Source organism: Chiloscyllium plagiosum, chromosome 12, assembly GCF_004010195.1.
Source record: "Chiloscyllium plagiosum isolate BGI_BamShark_2017 chromosome 12, ASM401019v2, whole genome shotgun sequence".
NCBI classification, from domain to species: domain Eukaryota; kingdom Metazoa; phylum Chordata; class Chondrichthyes; order Orectolobiformes; family Hemiscylliidae; genus Chiloscyllium; species Chiloscyllium plagiosum.
The window spans coordinates 11,805,119-11,823,777 of record NC_057721.1 but is presented as its reverse complement, the minus strand read 5'-3'; the positions used below and the strand labels follow the sequence as shown (position 1 = coordinate 11,823,777).

Genomic DNA, 18,659 nt, shown 5'->3' with positions numbered 1-18,659 from the left:
CCTGACCTCATTTTGGGATAATGGAGCTGATTTCACCTGATTGTCAAAAATGAAAATTAGGCGCAAATTTACTGGTACATATCTTCAGTGGTCACAATCCTGCCTCATGTATTCTAAGGAAATCAAATCTAAGTACTTTGTCCTTTCAAGGAGCTGTGCAAACCTTCATGGTGCTAAACACTACATCAGTTTGTCCACTAGCAAAATGTATGTGAATAGCAGTTTTTAGAGAAACCGGGTAGTCCTCCAGGTTTCCAATGTCAGGTAGAAAGTACGTACTTCGGCACGTTGCTAGGTACCTTAGACAATCCTGCACAAATGAACAGTTAAAGCAGCTGCAGCTAATGCAGTGCACAGATTTGTTCATCTTACCTGCCATTCAGTAAAATGAGCTGTTATGTGAAAACAGATTATGTGAATACTTTAGTGTGCCTTTGACTTAACATGGAGATGTATCTTATTTTAAAGAACACCAAATTGCATACTAGCTGCCTGATTTACCTTTGATTTCAGGAGCTGCTATCTCAAAAGGAAAGGATGCACTAGAATGGAATGTTTAAAAATTGTGTGGATTATCAGATTACACCTAAAAGGAATAGAAGCCTAGTTGATAAACAATGCAATAAATTGTCAAGGGTAGGTAAAGTAACTTTTTACTGCTGGTGAAAGGGCTTGGTAAGAAGCACATCACGAAAGAGTGCAGAAATTATTTGCATTAGCCATTGGCTTTTGCCATTCAGTAAGATCAATGTCAGTGTGGATTAAAGGTGTACTCATGATCTTTGGGAGTTGAGACTAAGGATAGGCAAGTTAATGGGAATTCTCATTGTGGTAATTGAAATAATAGAAGTGATATCACCTCTACTCATATCTCAGATTAATTTAGCTTTCTGTTTACAGCTGGAAGTGGAAGGAATTAAGAAAACACTTCAAGCAAAATGATACTTCTATGGCATGAATGTTGCAGTCACACTTCTGATTGCTCTAGGACTTGAGATGCAATGCAGCCAAATTTAGTTTTGTGCCAAATTTATTTTGTAAGCATTATCCCCTTGCATCTTTTTCTAAAAGTTTTCAAATTTTATAATGCAAAATAAGTTAATGGCAATGGTTTTACTATGTCCCTGTACTAAATGCACTGATGTCCAAATGGCTAAAGCTAGAGGCTTAATGCATAGGTGTATATGAGACATATATACACATTTACAATAAAGTAATTTCAGGCATCTAAGCCCACACTGGTAGTATACAATGATGCTCTTTTGCAATAAAGAAAATGTAATATTTTGAGTGCCAGTTTATGTATGCCTGACCTTTTGTTCATTTATTTTTTATGTTGACATGCTTGTTAATTTTGTCAAAGTCCTTTATGTAATAGGTGCTTTGTATTTTGAAATTTATCCCTTAAAAGTACAGCAATGGGTACAGGGAGTACAGCATTCTTCTAACTAGATTAACAATGTACAAAATTAAAATTGGTGCCTGCATAATCTTATTAAAAGAATGCTGCAGTCTTAGTCTACCCATTAAGTGTACTCTGAATTATTTCAAACAGATTGATTAAATACACATTGCTATTTTCAAACTGTCTGGACACTCTTCCTTTTACTATCTGGTATAAAGATTGAGCTCACTAAGATTCTAACATAATTATTGCACAATCAAATCCAAAGCAATTTAACATTTTATTGTAAAGAGTTGTACTTCCTACCAAACTCCACCTCAGTCCTTTTTTATTCGTGTGATGAAAGAATATAAATATACACTAAATGACTTAAAACAAATTGTTACAATGGATTTTAGATACGTTAGCCATAAGTCAACTCATCCACACAATCTTCATGTGAAATCCAAAAAAACTCTTTGAAGGAAGCTCGAGTACAAGGCTGGAATCCACATTCAATCTCAATTTAAATCTGCAAGAAAACACATGTTTGTTACATTTCAGACAGTTTAAACAAAATGCTGAAAACATTCAATCACATCTCTGGAGATAAAAGGTCAACTCCACTCTTCAGTCAAGAGCCTGAAATTACATCTTTGCTACTCAAACTGATTCATTGAGATCAATATGCACCCTTTTATGCAACAAGTTGGAGGCTGATTACAAAAATAGCTTGGATTTTTTTTCAATAATTTTGGCCACCAGTGAATTGCCAATTTGACATTTCATTAGCACAAGTGTTAAAACAAGTCACTATTGCCAAGTGATCAAAGTGCCATGCCAGCTTTTACAGAACTTGGTGAATCTACACAAAAAGGTCTCTGAGGAACAGAAGTGCACTGTGGCCTTAGAACATTGCTGCTTTAACTCTAGTAGAATACCTTAAGTGCTCTGCTTAACCAAGATCTTAATTCCAATTCATCACCGTTGAATGCAAGGTGACCAAATTTCCACTTTCCTTCAGCTGTTGCAATATTTGAACAAGTTTTATTTTAAAAGATCACTTGAAGAACTTGTAGATATTCCATCAAGTTAAACACTGAATCTTCTAAACCCCAGGAAATGCATATTTACTCTTTGCAGATTCTACACAGCTTCCACATCAATGCAGTATTCCACATGTATCTTAAGGGTGAGAGAACTCAAGTCATAGGAAAAATCATCCCTACTACAGAATACTATCTGGAAATGAAAAACTTAAATCAGACTTTAAAGGGACAGGTCTCACCAATCTTGAGGTAATATGCAAGTGGATGTCAGCCTTAAGGTAAATTATAAAAAGGTGTCCTATAATAGTTGATTGAAGAGTAACTAGTAGGTGCCACTTGTTTAAAATTCACATTAGCAGTTTAGACCAGAGATACTTTCTACAATCTGCAGATTAAATGCAGTTTGACAGGGGATAATGATCAATATTAAGGATGACTGCTAAAAATTCCAAAAGGACAAATTTGCAGGGGGATAAAATTAGCAATAGCAGTAGTAGCCAATTCCAGCAGAATGCAAGGAGGGTTGGTAAAAATGAATTGAAAGGTGCAGCAGGTTAAAAAGCAAAAGCATTTAAGATTGTTCATTAAAAGTGTAAAAATATTTGCATTAAAAAGATTTGGATAAGGAGGTTTAAGGTTGCAAATAATAGTAATGAGCATGAATTTTGACAAAACAAATCTATAAACTGTGACAGTGGATATAAAAATGTAGACCTAAAAAGAATAAAAAAATTCAAATCGCAAGACTATTCATAAGTACAGTCCATTTGTACTATAACATACCATTAATTCACTTCTAGCATAGGTTGCCCATGGTTTCAGAAAAAAGTAAATTTAAATAGAGTCAGATGTACAGCATGGAAACAGATCCTTCAGTCCAACCCATCCATGCTGACCAGATAACCTAAATTAATCTACTTCCATTTGGTCTATATCCCACAATTCATATACCCATTCAGATGCCTTTTAAATGTTGGAATTGTACCAGCCACCACTTCCTCTGGCAGCTCATTCCATACATGTGCCACCCTCTGCATGAAAGGGTGGTCCCTTAAATCTTTCCCCTCACATCTTACTCGTTCTGGACCCTCCTACCCCAGAGAAATGACCTTGTCCATTTACCCTATCGGTGCCCCTCACAAACCTCTAAGGTCACCCCTTAGCCTTTGATGTTCCAGGGGATAAAAAGCCCTAGCCTATTCAGTCTCTCCCTATAGTTCAAACCCTGGCAACATCCATTTAAATCTTTTCTGTAGAGTTTCAAGTTTCACAACGGCCCTCCTATGGGAAGGAGAATAGAATTGCCCACAATATTCCAAACATGGCCCAACCAACAGCCACAACATGACAAAGTTTGCCACAAAAATCTTAACAGTCTAGCTATAAACACAAAACAATGAAAAGTAGCTAAAGCAAATGTAGGTCCTTTTGAGGTAGAGATTAAAAAAAAATACACAAATAGCAAATAATGAACAAATATTTTCTATTTTGCATACCACAAAGCCAGTATAATAAAGGCTAAAAGTATGAACTGGAGAAAAACTCAAGGAACTAAGGTGACAAATTCCTAGGATGTCCATCTACATTGCAGGTATCTAAAACACCGCTTCAGTAACAATGAATGAACTGGTTAGTATTTTCAAAATTTCCTACATTCTACAATAGTCTCTACAAATGGAATGACATGATAGCTAATTTCCAATTTAAGGAAAGGCAAAAAACTAAACCACAGGCTAGTTAGCCTGATGAGTCATCAGCAAAATGCTGAGACATATTGGAGACGGGCATAATGTAGGCAGGAGAGGGGAGAAAAACCTTTGTCAAGAATAAAAGCAACAGAAGCTAAAAGCTGCTCAAACATTACCGAGCTGAAAAGCATGAAAGATAGAATTAACATGAGGTATACGGATAGAATAAGCATTGATATGGAAGTTATGAGTGAATGAAATAATCACTACTGAAATAGTAAAAACAAGGGAAAAACAGAAAAGTTTACTTTTATCCAGCTCTTGTACTTACATCATCAATGTCCTCATCATCATCCCCAATATCGTCAAATTGGATTTCATCATCATCACCAGGTCCAAATGTGTCCGTTTCATTAATTTTGGCTGTGGGAGGGAGAATAAACAGATCAAGTGAGAAGCAAAAAAAAAGACTTGTACAAAATTTAGATAAATTAGACAGGACAATAGAACCCATACCATGCTCTGGAAGTTCACCATAGGCTTTTAAGCTTCTTGCCTCATCTGCATTATATTTCAGGATGACATCAGCCTTATTATCCTTTCAAGAGACCAAAAAAATGTTAAAATGCAATTTGCTTGAATAAAAGAGGTATTAAGAACTAAACAAAAGTCAAAATGGATCTAAACAAACTAACAATCCAAAGCCATTTCCAAACATTTTAATAGGTCTCTGTACAATGATATTTTGGACTGCACTTCTGCAACAAAAATAAAATCAGGGTTATAGAGGTGGTGACCAGGACAATGCCATTTATGTGACTTCCAGAAGGCAGTGATAAAGTCCCCTTTTTAGAGACTGCCAGCTAACATTGAGTCTTATGGAACTGAAACCAGAAGTAGGTCATTAAGCCCAACAACCCAATCTGCTATTCAACATGATCATGGCTGATCTTCTCTCAATGTCATACTCCCACTCTCTCCCCATATCCCTTAGTACCTGAAGCAACTAGAAATCTATTTCTTTCTTAAAATATATTCAGTGATTTACTTGAGTTCCATAGTCTTCTGTGGTAGAAATTTCCACAGGTTCACCATTCAAATGAAAAATTCTCATCTCAACCTTAACCTTAAAAATGGCACACTGGGTATTCTGAGACTGTAAACAATGTTCCAAACACCCTTGCCAAGGGAAATATCATCCCTGCATTCAATCTTTTCAGACCTGTCAGAATTTCATAAGTTTCAGTGAGATCCCCTCTAATTCTTCTAAACTCTAGTTGACCCAATTTGTCCTCTTACATCATGCCTGCCATGCCAGGAATCAGTCTGATGGGCCTTTGCTGCATTCAACATTGTACTCATTGTTTGTCACACAAAGGCACTATACAGCCAGCCAAGACTTCCTCCCTGCTACACTAAAATCCTGTTACAATGAAAGTTAACACACCATTTGCCTTCCTAACTGTTATGCATATTAAACTGCAATTGCCATATATGTGCCCACTCAACTTGCCCAATGCTTCTTCACATTATCACTACTCATTGCCATTTAATTTTGCAATGAGTAGTGCGGTCAGCAAATGTGAAAATATCACAGTTAATTGCTTCATCCTAATTACTGACATTGTGAATAGCTTGGATCCCAGGTATTGATACCTGCAATACCCCACTTGTAACAAACATCCACTCCGAAAATGACTACTTATTCCCAGAGATTCCTGTCTGTTCACGGATTCATCAAGTATGTCAGTGCATTACTATTATTCCCAAATGTTTGAATTTTGCTCATTAAATTCACATGGAACCAAATCAAAAATTCTCAAAATCCAAACATAGCACTTCCACTGGTTTTCTTTCATCTAATCAACTTGTTGCACCTACAAAGACTCCCATAGGCTTATCAAATAGGATCTTTCTTCATAAATCCATGTTAATTTTAAATACTGTTATCAAACATTTATCATGTTTTGTAATAGATTTCAGCAATTTCCTACTGATGTTAGGCCGACTGATATACAATTCCAAGGTTTCTTCCTTTTGTTAAAAAAATATGGTTACATTTGTTGCCTCTCCAATGTGCTGTCCAAACTTACATAATTTTGCATGACGACAAAAATTTCCACAATTTCCATGATCACCTATTTTAGCACTCTAGGATGTACATCAGGCCCAAGGAATTATCAGTTTTTCAGCCCCATTAAATTTCTCCAGCACTACAATTTTACTGGTTCCAATTTCTTCAATTATTCCCAGAAGTGTTAGGGAAGGAAGTCCTGCATCTTTCAGAAGACAAGAGTTCTTTAATTGTTTTGCATGATTAATTCTCTAATATCAGACGGTAAGTCAACATTTGTCTTTTCTCTAATTTCGATAGTTATGGGATGACAAGATTGCAGTTTCAGAGAGGAAGAGCTGGAACACGTCCAGTATTATAGAGCCTAAGACAAGGGCATATGGTTTGGAAATTAGACCTAAATCTGTCAGTAGAATGGCATTTCTCCAGTGAAAGTTTTGAATCCATTGAATCAAGCACCAATTGATGCAAAGATCAATCGAGAGTTTTAAATCTCTTGATAGACATTTGCTAACTGAAATTGTGATGCAGTATGGAGTTTGCAGATCAGCCATGATCAACTGAATGATAAACAGCGAGTGTGAAGAGTCACAAGTGTTATCCTATATTTGTAAGTATGCTCGACGAGACACACTGACTGGGATCACAGTCAACCCTATTTTATGTGGCAGAGAACCTATGCACGACTACTCAACACTTCTGCCTTCAGGAAAACAGGTGCCCCTGTCTGTCAGAAATTAATAAAACCAGAAACTTATGACTTTCAACATGCACAATTACATTTAGAACACTTTTGTAATCATTGTATGGAATGCAAAGACGTGTCAGTAAGATTCCATGAAGAAATGGCGTACCTGGTAATCTCTCAACCCAACCAATATGATGTCAGACGTGTTTATCCAAACCTGCAAAATACAGTTAAATCATTCCTAAATCTAGTTAATACTTTAACTCAACATAATACAGATGAATCTGGATAATCTAAATATATTGTGCCTGCCAATTTGGCACTCAAGGACCTGGGCATTCACCAAATTGATATTGTCAGCTACATGTTTCTGAAGTTAACATTGCCTTCAGAAGCAGAGGCACCGAATGCAGAAAGTTTTTCATGTAATGTCACAAAATCAGAAAACGATTACATAAGATAAACAAAATAGAAGATGCTGGAAATAACTCAGCAAGTCTGGCAGCATCTGTGGAGGAAAACAAACAGAATTAATGACTTGGTTCCAGAGACCCTTCTTCAGAACTGACTGCAGCTTGAAAACAGCTGGTATATGTGCTGAAGATGGCATGGAAGGAAGACTAAACAATAGGTGGAGATGGAGCCCAAAGAGAGAAAGAACAGTTAGATAGGCAAAGGAACAGGTTAAGGTCTGCCTGAGAGAATCAATAGCTGTAAATTGGAACTATTAGTGGATTGTGGTAGCAGGCCATCTGATGAGTCTGTCTGGTGTGGACTTTGGAGTAAGGACATGCGAGGTGGTGCTTGGGCTTTAAAACTGAACTTGAGAGAGTATGAAGGCTGCAGGGTCCCAAGCAGAAAATAACATGCTGTTCTTCAACTTGCATTCAGCTTTGCTGGAGCATTCAGGATGTGAGAGACAGATGTTAGCCAAGGAACATGGCAGTACATTGAAGCAACAGGAAGTTCCGGGTTTCTCGTGTACAGAACATAGTAGATGTTCTACAATCTGCAATTTGTCTCCCCAAAGAGGACGTGACCACATCGAGAACTGAAAATGCAGTAGACTAGATTAAGTGAAGTGTAGATAAATCACTTTTACCTGGAAGGTGTGTCTGGATCCTTGGATGAAGAAGAGGGAGGCAGTAAACATGCAGATGTTTCTGTAATTGCATGGTAAGGTGTGATGAGGGCGAGGGGGTGTTGGGAACAGAAAGGAGTGGACCAAAGTGCACTGGAAGGAACTGTCCCCTATGGAATGTTGACAATGGAGGGGAATGTATCTGGTGCTGGTATCCTGCTGCAGGTGACAAATGGAAGCTTTTAACCGTTAGATGTGGATGTTGGTGGACGGTGAGTGAGGCCTACAGAGATTTTGTCACTTTTTTTTTATGGCGGGGGCAAAGTACAAGAGATGGGTCTGACACAGCCAAGGACTCTGTATCCACGGTGCTGGGGAATCCTTGGCTGAGGAAGGTAAATGGTTTGGAGGCCCTGTCGCAGAAACTGACAATCATAGAACATTACAGTGCAATACAGGCCCTTTGGCCCTCGATGTTGCGCCAGCCGGTGAAACCAGTCCGAAGCTCATCTCATCTACGCTATTCCATTCTCATCTATATGCTTATCCAATGACCATTAAATGCCCTTAAAGTTGGCAAGTCTACTACTGCTGCAAGCAGGGCGCTCCACGCTCCTACTGCTGAGCATGTCCTAAATCTACCACCCCTCAACCTAAAGCTATGTCCCCTCATGCTAGCCATTACCATCCGAAGAAAAATGCTCTCACTGTCTACCCTATCTAACCTTCTGATTATCTTATACGTCTCAATTAAGTCACCTCTCAGAACAGATACAGCAGAGACAGAAACTGGGAGAACGGAATAGAGTCTTTACATGAAGCAGGGTGTAAAAATGTATAGTCAAGGTAACTGTGGGAGTCGGCGGGTTTGTAATGGATATTGGTGGCCAGTCTATCCCCAGAGGTGGAAACGTGTCAAGGAAGGGAAGAGTCAGAGATTGACCAGGTGAAGGTGACAGCAGTGAAATTTAAAAGCAAAATTGATATAATTTTTTCCAGTTCCGGTCAAGAGCGGGAAGCAGCACCAGTGATATCAATATAGCAGGGAAAAAATTCTGGGTGGGGGTCAGAATGAGATCGGAACAAGGAATGCTCCATGTATCCCACAAAGAGTTAGGCATAACTGGGGCCCATGCATGTACCTGTGGCCACAACTCTTACTGAAGAAAATGAGAGGAATTAAGAGAGAAGTTGTTCAGGGTGACAAGCTCAGCCAGACGGAGGAGATGATGGCAGATAGGGACAGCTCAGGCCTTTGGTTCCAGGAAGCAGTAGATAGCCCAGAGACCATCCTGATGGGGGATGGACCTGTAAAAGGACTGCATGTCCATGGTAAGAGGCAGCAGCTATAACCCACAAATTCTGAAACTGGCAAAAAGCGTCCAAAGTCACAAGTCTAAGTGGACAGGGACTGAACCAGGGGAGAAGAGGGGGACATAAGGAGATCACTGGATGAAAAAAAGATTAGTGACTGTTGCAGATACAAGCCTGATGTTCCAATGGTGGGATCATGGCCCAAGGGGAGATAGGTGATGGCACCTGAGAGCCAGTACTCTGCCTCCACAATGTAGAAGTCAGAATACGAGAGAACAAAAGCACCACCTTTGATTGGCAGGCTCAATTACAAGTCACACTCGGATCTGAGAGCAGATTGCAATCAGTTCAGAGGGGGACAGGTTTGAACGGTTGAGGGGGACAGAGAAATTCAGGCAACCAATGTTATGTCAACAGTTCTTGAACAGGTTGAGTGCAGGTAAAAGACCAGATGGAGTTCTAGAGGTGGGTGATGGAGTTTGTGGGACAGGGAGAGCACTTTTGTCAAAGAAATGGCACGAAGGCAGAGGAAGAAGAGTTGCATGTCATGTTGTCTGCAAAATTCATTCAAATGGGGTGAAAAGGAATAAAAGAGACCTTTGAGTACAAAACATTCAGAGAGCAGAGGTTCAAATGGGATTGTAATTAACTGATAAAAAGTGGGATTAGGGGATTGAATTGAATTTAAGGGGGTTGGATATCTAAGTTGCTGCATCGCTTCATATCTGAAAAGGAGAAGAAAGTTTATCAGAATGCTGAATGGGCTGAAGGGTGCAGTGGAGCTACACTGCGCCCATACGTGGATAGGGCAGTTCAAAAGCAGTGACGCTGAAGAGACTGGGCGTGCATACGGCGATACATGACAGAGTATGAATCTCACTGCTGTTTGAGGAGCACTGTACTTCAGCGATATCTGCGACTGGTTTCATTCTTTGTGTTTTGAATGAACATTGAGTTGGAATCCACGTAGGGGGAGCCTGAGCTGGAGGCAGTCACTTGAGGAATATAATGGAGATGTGGAAATAAGTTTTGGCAAATACTTTTGTTACGGAACAGGCTAAACCCCCTCAAATCATTTCAAGAAAGTGGCCCAGACCCTAACTTTGCTAGTTGTTTTAAGCAGGTGCAACATGGATACTCCAGGAGGGATGCAGCTGGCAAACTCAGTTTTAAACAATTTACAAGATTTCCAAATGAAACACAAACAGAACAGAATAGAGAATAACAACCCACGTGAAAACCAAACACATCATCCCAACTTAATGATGCTTTTCCAAATAGTTGCAACAATCCTCAGACACACTTTGGCACAAAAGGTAAAAATCAGGGTCTTAGAGGAGAGATGTCAGAGAGTGTCAGCATGGACCTGCTTCTTTGAGTCCAGCAGCTGCAAAACTGTGACTGCTTTCATGTATAGCCAGGCCAAAAACCAGAGGAAAAGCTGAGCTGAGAGAACCAGCTACTACCCTTTGTGTGTGTTTCTTAAAACTTGATTTGGAGATGCCAGTGTTGGACTGCGGCGTACGGAGTTAAAAATCACACAAGACCAGGTTATAGTCCTACAGTATTATTTGGAAGTACTAGCTTTCAGAATGCTGTTCCTTCATCAAGTATTTGTGGGGTATAAGATCGTGGGACACAGAATTTATAGCAAGAATTGCTGTGTCCCACGATCTTATACTCCATAAATACTTGATGAAGGAGCAGCACTCTGAAAGCTAGTGCTTCCACATAAATCTGTTGGGACTATAACCTAGTGCTATGAGATTCTTAACTTAAAAACTTAAGACATCTTTTGCCTGAGGCAGCATCTGTCAGCAATAATCAAACCGGCCCTAAAACCCTTCAAACCTACACTTTTCGGAGTCTGTGTCTTTTTTAAGATTAAATTAGATTCCCTACAGTGTGGAAACAGGCCCTTCAGCCCAACAAGTCCACACTGACCTTCTGAAAAGTAACCCACCCAGACCCATTTCCCTCTAACTAATGCACCTAACACAATGGGCAATTTAGCATGGTCAATTCACCTAACCTGCACATCTTTGGGAGGAAACCGGAGCACCCGGAGGAAACCCACGCGGACACGGGGAGAACGTGCAAACTCCACACAGACAGTCGCCCGAAGCTGGAACTGAACCCGGGTGCCTGGTGCTGTGAGGCTGCAGTGCTAACCACTGAGCCGCCGTGCCACCCTATCGGGAAAAAAGAACCAAGGACAACATAACCTTGTTAAAAGGAACAGCATCATAACACTATGTCAACAGACAATTGAATGAAAGTAATAATGTAGACAAGGAGAAAAAGATTAAAATGGAAATCCTGTCAGTCTTTATTGGCAAAAATTGATTCCTCCAGGTGGACCTTTGCCCATTCCTTTGTCTATTCAACTGTGTTCTCCCCTCTGGGCTCCATCTTCAGCATTCTTACCAACCTTTTTCTCAGTACAATCAATTTTCAATGGCCCAAAACACGAACTCTGCTATCTCCGCACAGATGCTACCAGATGTGTTTTTGCCAGCAATTTCTAAGTTTGTTTCTGATTTCCAACATTTGCAGTTCTTTGCTATTTAAAAAAAAAACGGAAATAAGCATGGGTGGGGGGCAAGGAAGAGATTGGGCAGGTGAAAAATTACAGGTTTAGATTTAACCCACTGAAACTGAAGTCAGCATATACTTCCAATATGGTCACAAAACTATATGAAACTATTCCAGACAGTGAGATCACTAAAGTGCAATAATTAAACTTCATTAGGAAAACTGACCTCAGTCATCAGTCAAGCTGCCCAAAGTCAGCCATGTCACTTGGACTTTTCAACAGACATTGATGTCAGAAAACTGTATTTTTATAGAGAAATGGGAGAAGCTACTTCAAGTTTAAAGTTTCTAAAGGCAGGAGATAGCAGGAACACTAACATAAAAGGACAGAAGGTGTGATACTGAGAATTGGGAAGTTACCATACATGGCATTTTCTAGCCAATAATCTGTTTGTGGGCCATGATTAAACTGCTTGGCTGGGAAAGTAGAAGCAAAGGCAAAGTGCATACATACAAACAGTTATCACCTTCTTTCTCAGCTTTCCTCGAATATGACAAAGTCTCTTCACACCATCAAAACACATGGCTTCCAAACGCCCATTTCCCAGCATCTTAATCACCTGGGCATATTCTACAGGAAAAAAAACCTGGAGTTACCTTCAAACAACTATGTCTTAAATGACAGACGCGTGCTGTAATTATTCCACTTTGCTTGCGAAAGTAACTCCAGAAACATGGCCAAAACAAAACAACCATGAGAAATAGGATTGGTGGTAATGTACTGGCATGGATCAAGAACTCGTTAGCAGACAGCAAACCGTAGGAACAAAGGAGTCCTTTTCAGAGTAGAAAACGGTGACAAATGGTCTCCTACAGAGATCGGTGCTTGGGTTCCGGCTAATGCTTCTATGATTGCTAAGGTACAAAACTAGGAATGAGAGAGAGTAGGGAAGAGGATGGAGAGAAGCTTCAGGCCAATTTAGACAAATTCAGTGAGTGGGCAAATGCAATATGTCGATAAATTCAAAATTGTTCAGTTTGGTAGAAAAAACAAAGGCAGAGTATCATGTGTAAGGTGACAGATTGGAAAAAGAGAGTGATTCAAACACATTCCTGGGATGGCAGGATTCTCTCACAATGACAGATTGCTAGACTTAGTTGGAAGTATAGTCTTATTAACTGTCAAAATGAATTGCTTTCATGGCTGTCCAAGTGGAGTTGTAGCAAGCATTGGGGAGAGGTTTCCTAGAGAGCTGTCACAATCAATATGGAATGGCAGGCTTATCCAATGCAGTAACTTAAAGTGATCAGGCTAGATCTGATAGAGGTGCAACAGCACAAAACTATGAATTAACTTGCTGAGTTATCAGAGTTCAAGCTATAAGAAACAAGACATTAAATGGTTTTCAAAATACAGTTGCTGTGTTCTCGCAGACAATTCAAGTAGATGCCTTTTTAAAAGAATCATGTATTGACATGCCTGGAATTTTCTACTATTCCAGTGTGGTTATCCAACTGTCACAACATTAAAATAGTTTGGATGCCTCGAGTACAATATAACTTTTTAAATCTACTGTTCAGGCATAAATTGCGACTGACTGGATTTTATCAATCAGCCATCCATTAAAATATAATTTGTTGCGAGGTTTTGAAATACCAGATTTTGCTGATGAGTGACTTCCAATTCCATCACACTGAATGGCATTTTAACACATTGAAATTATATTAACCATATAGTGGAGATGCAGATTCTGAGTTACAGTTTTTGATGTGATTCCACCTGGTTTTCTCCATTAAAGGTGCATTAATCAGTGTACGTGCCATGGGTGTGGAGAGAGAAGCATTCACTATCTGACTTGAGATCTTAGTAGATACACTGCAGTTGGGTAACTTGACAGCTTGGTGCTGGGAACAAGAGAAGGTTTTTGATCTCTAACAACTTAGATGCTGGATAAAGAGACATGATTAGTGACCCTATCTGGAAGCACTCAATTTTTCATGGGACCAGGTCGATGCTAACTGTTAAACTGAGTGCTGTACACTGACCATCTCTGACAAGACAGAACACACTCATTCTTTTTATGATCAACAAATTACCATGGCTGAATCCCTACCATCAACATTCAGGGAGTTGATTAAGGTGGAGTAGATCACCTACAAGAGCAGGCTGGAGACTGAATATTCTGCAGAGAATGTTGCATTTTGATAGGTCAAACCAGGGCAGGACTTACACAGTCAAGGTAGGGACCTGAGAAAAAAAAAACCAAGGGGTACAGGTTCATAGCGCTTTGAAAGTGGAGTTACAGGTAGAGAGGGTGTTGAAGGAGGCTTTTGGCATATTTGCTTTCATTGGTCAGAGAATGGCATATAGGAGTTGTGACATATTGTTGCAGCTGTACAAAATGTTGGGAAGTCCTCATTTGGAGTAGTGTGCACAGTTCTGGTCACTTTACAATACAAAGGATGTTAAACTAATAACAGTACAGAAAAGACTTACTGGGATGCTACCTGGACTGGGAGGTTTAAGTTATAAAGGAAAAGTTGGATAGGCTGAGACTTTATTTGCACCTGGAGCATGGGAGACTGAGGGGTAACCTTATAAAGGTCCACAGGCATAAAGTAGTTTTCTCCCCCATGGTAGGAGAGTCTAAAGCTAGATGGCATAGGTTTATGGTGACAGGGGAAGAAGTACAAAGATGTCTATAATTTGTTTCTACACAGGGTGGAGAGTGTCTGGACCAGGCTACCAGAGGTAGTGGTGGAAGTGAGTACAATTTTGTCATTTAAGAAACATTTACACAGGCACATGGATGGGGTATGAGCCAAACACAGGCAAATGAGACTAGTTCGGTTTAGGAAATTGATCAGCATGGACAAGTTGGGCTGAAGTGCCTGTTTCCGTGCTGTGTGACTCGATGGTTACTTGATCATAACTACATGCCAGAAGTAGTAACCAACAGTCTATGTAAACTCTCAATCCACTGAAGGAATGCAATTCCAATACTGTTTAATGCTTAAATCTATAAACAAGGCCATGAGCAGCTTAAAGGCACCAAAAGCCAGCACCAAGGTATTCTGTTCAGTTTAAGAATAACCAGCACAACCTTCTCAGAGCAGTGGACAGACAATGATAAATCAGAGTACAGAAATTAAAATCCAACAAACTGGCAGGTGATATTAATACAAAATCTCCATGATCAAGACGCCAAGTCGTTATAACTAGCAATCTCAATTTTGGTACCAAGCTAAATGGGCGATTTTCTCCAATATATTCTCAATGAATGATTTTGATCGATTTTGCCATCAATACTTTTACCTTCAGGAACAATAACTTTTCTAGAGTAAATATGGCCTGAACGGTTTCATTTTGGCAACATTTGTTGGTGTTACCAAAAAAAAAACTTACAGCAGCCACAGAACATTGCTACCTTAAATGGCTATGTGTTTAAAAAAGATATATTGCCTAGGGGTGGCATGACAGAGATTTATAAAATCCCAAGGGGCATGGATAGGGTAAATAGGCAAGGTCTTTTCCCTGGGTTAGGGGAGTTGTGATTTGGATGTGAGCTTAAGAGGTATAGTTATTAAGTTTGCAGATGACACCAAAATTGGAGGCGTTGTGGACAATGAAGAAGGTTACCTCAGATTACAACTGAATCTTGATCAATGTCCTGTACAGCCGCAACGTGACCTCCCAACTACTGTACTGTACAGGACATTGATCAGATGGGCCAATGGGCCGAGGAGTGGCAAATGGAGTTTAATTTAGATAAATGAGAGATTGTGTGTTTTGGGAAAGCAAATCTTAGCAGGACTTGTACTCCTAATGGTAAGGTCCTAGGGAGTTTTGCTGAACGAAGAGCCCTTGGAGTGCAGGTTCATAGCTCCTTGAAAGTAGAGTCGCAGGTAGATAGGATAGCGAAGGCAGCTTTTGGTATGCTTTCCTTTATTGGTCAGAGTATTGAGTACAGGAGTTGGGAGGTCACGTTGCGGCTGTACAGGACATTGGTTAGGCCACTGTTGGAATATTGCATGCAATTCTGGTCTCCTTCCTATCGGAAAGATATTGTGAAACTTGAAAGGGTTCAGAAAACATTTACAAGGATGTTGCCAGAGTTGGAGGATTTGAGCTATAGGGAGAGGCTGAACAGGCTGGGGCTGTTTTCCCTGGAGTGTCAGAGGCTGAGGGGTTACCTTGTAGAGGTTTACACAATTATGAGGGGCATGGATAGGATAAATAGACAAAGTCTTTTCCCTGGGGTGGGAGAGTCCAGAACTAGAGGGCATAGGTTTAGGGTGAGAGGGGAAAGATTAAAAAAAGAGACCCAAAGGGCAACATTTTCACGCAGTGGGTGGAACATGTATGGAATGAGTTGCCAGAGGAAGTGGTGGCAGCTCGTACAATTACAACATCCAAAAGGCATTTGAATGGGTATATGAATAGGAAGGATTTGGAGGGATATGGGCCAGGTGCCAGCAGGTGGGAGCAGATTGGGTTGGGATATTTGGTCGGCATGGACGAGTTGGACTGAAGGATCTGTTTTCATGCTGTACATCTCTATAATTCTATGATTTTATAACATATAGAATATGGGGCCAGAATTCTGTTAAAATGTACATCACACTTACCCTGACCATCTTCTTTAAACACCAGCTCACGTTTCTCAGATTCGTTTTCATTCTTACCACGTCGCCTATTTTTACCTCCCTTACCTGAATTTAAAAATACAAAATTAGCCTGGACACAAAAAATGTTGATTTTTTTATCCAAACACCGTGACTTTGGGCTTAATCAATGGGTCTCAAATATCTTTGGCTGAAGTAAACTTTTTCCCAACAGATTAGTGTGGTGTAAAATTATGTCCCAATACATGTGTGAATCATAATGTAACACATGTATTGGGCCAAGCAGTGGAATGTGGTGAAACGGTTAAAAATTATGTCCCAATACATGTGTGAATCTAACCGGAATGGAGGTGTTGCTTAGTCCCGTGTGAATCTTATTACACACCTCCCCGTGTGAATCTTCTTATCTGTATGCAACCAGAATGGAATGTGTTTTTTAGCCTTGCTCTGCTGTTCACATGAATGTTTATATCTGGAAAAGAGTATATCAGCTGGAAAAGTCTCCAGTTCGGTGAGTCTGCTCCGGGGTTACGTTTAACCGCCGAGCGTGGGTTGTTGGCAACCGCTCTACGAGAACTGACGGCTCCCAGTTCCGGTAACATGTAGAGTGAGTATAAGCCAGACCCGTTGTGGCGACGCTGCGGGGAATAAAATGCCCATATTCTAGCAGACTCGCCTCTTGGTCGTTTGTTCTGTGTCAGACTACTCTCCTACGAACCTGACCTTGAGATTTTTTTTTTAAAACAATTAGTCACAAGTCAAACATGAAAACTACATTGGATTCATGCAAAAAAAAATGTAAATTGTATTTTTAAAGCATTAGAGGTATTTAGATAGAATTAGCGGTCTATGCATGTTCTCACTGCAGTGACTCTACCCTAGATACAATATTGGACAATGACAAACATTCTGTATTGCTGCTATATCAGAAGTTACTTACAAATTCATGCTGCAAGGGGAAATACTTTCAATGCTTCTACCAATCTTGGAACAATAATTTAGTTCCTGAAGCATAATTCCAGCAAGCCAGAGGAAGTGGTGAAGGCTGGTACAATTACAACATTTCAAAGACATCTACAGAGGAACCTCTATTATCTGGCATTCAATTAACTGAATTTCAGATTAACCGTACAAGTTCGCGACGCTTGGCTAACATGCTTTGGTTATCCAGCATTCGATTAACCAAATGAAATAATTCCTGCCTGTATCCTTCAGATAATCGAGGTTCCTCTGTAGACAGATAGGATTAGAAGGGTTTAAAGGGATACAGACTAACTGCATGCAAATTGGACTAGATTAATTTAGGATATCTGGTTGGTATGAACAAGTTGGACCAAAGGGTTTGTTTGTGGTGTACATCTCTATGACTGTCTCCAAATGTGTGGTCACAAGACAGGTCTATCAGCTTCTCTTCCATCTCTCCTTGTGGACAACACTGATAAGTGACTGTATACTTTTATACTTGTTTATATTTCCAACATGAACACTGAAGTATTCTTCAGCAATGCAAACTGAGCAATAATCCCCTTTTATATATTTAATAATTAGTTTTCATACTCAGTCAAGTAGCAGGAACATATCAAATACCAGTCAAATTTTACAAGTCAGTCTTTTTTCTCTAAAATGCTGTGGTTTTAACAGACACTGAACATTTGGATTGTAATAACACAATGATTGATCCCACAAGGTTTACAAATGTCAGCACAAGTGTTTTTTTTAAAAATCTCTAAGAAATCAGAGAAGTTGTGAGAATGTGCAATGTCTCTGTTTCTAAGCTAGCAGCTCTACGTTCAAGATCTGATCAAACACTTGATAAGGACGATGCATTTATAATGCAGTCAAATAACTAGAAAATCATTCCTTCATCTGTCAACAGCAGACAAAATTGGACAGATTTCTGGTCAGCCATGTGATGGAAAGAAATTTGAACATTTACTATCGCTATCCACAGATCCAGGCTACAACATATAAAGGTGTTTTGCCACAACAAATCAGACTCCTTGGCATTTAGTACACTCAGTTGGCTGATGTGGAATAGATTGCAGATAACACTGACTCAACCTTTGTTCCAGTTGGGTTGGCATAGAGACTTCATGTGGTTCAAAGCTTTAACTGACGTACGTACTCGCAAGACCAGTTGCAGTACCATTATTGATAAATCTTTTTTGAAAATTAAAAGGGTTTCTGCTTTTACAGTTATGCTCAGCAGAAATGTCTGGA

The 18,659-nt window shown here is 39.7% G+C and overlaps 2 protein-coding genes across 3 annotated transcripts in view; one reads left to right on the top strand and one right to left on the bottom strand.

The window, feature by feature from the left end:
- Positions 1 to 1,585, top strand: part of sh3kbp1 (SH3-domain kinase binding protein 1) — a 179,320-nt gene extending 177,735 nt beyond the window's left edge. For both annotated transcript variants that reach the window (XM_043700472.1, XM_043700471.1), the window contains exon 18: positions 901 to 1,585. In XM_043700472.1, the coding sequence (XP_043556407.1) occupies positions 901 to 942 (42 nt within the window). In that variant the 3' untranslated portion in view covers positions 943 to 1,585. The remainder of the gene's footprint in view (positions 1 to 900) is intronic.
- An 81-nt stretch (positions 1,586 to 1,666) lies between these two features.
- LOC122554980 (eukaryotic translation initiation factor 1A, X-chromosomal) overlaps positions 1,667 to 18,659 on the bottom strand; it is a 22,459-nt gene continuing 5,466 nt past the window's right edge. Inside the window, exons 2-7 of the mRNA XM_043700473.1 lie at positions 16,443 to 16,526; positions 12,341 to 12,444; positions 7,050 to 7,100; positions 4,638 to 4,719; positions 4,453 to 4,544; positions 1,667 to 1,916 (exon numbers count right to left, since the gene is read on the bottom strand). Of these exons, the coding sequence (XP_043556408.1) occupies positions 1,911 to 1,916; positions 4,453 to 4,544; positions 4,638 to 4,719; positions 7,050 to 7,100; positions 12,341 to 12,444; positions 16,443 to 16,526 (419 nt within the window). The 3' untranslated portion in view covers positions 1,667 to 1,910. The remainder of the gene's footprint in view (positions 1,917 to 4,452; positions 4,545 to 4,637; positions 4,720 to 7,049; positions 7,101 to 12,340; positions 12,445 to 16,442; positions 16,527 to 18,659) is intronic.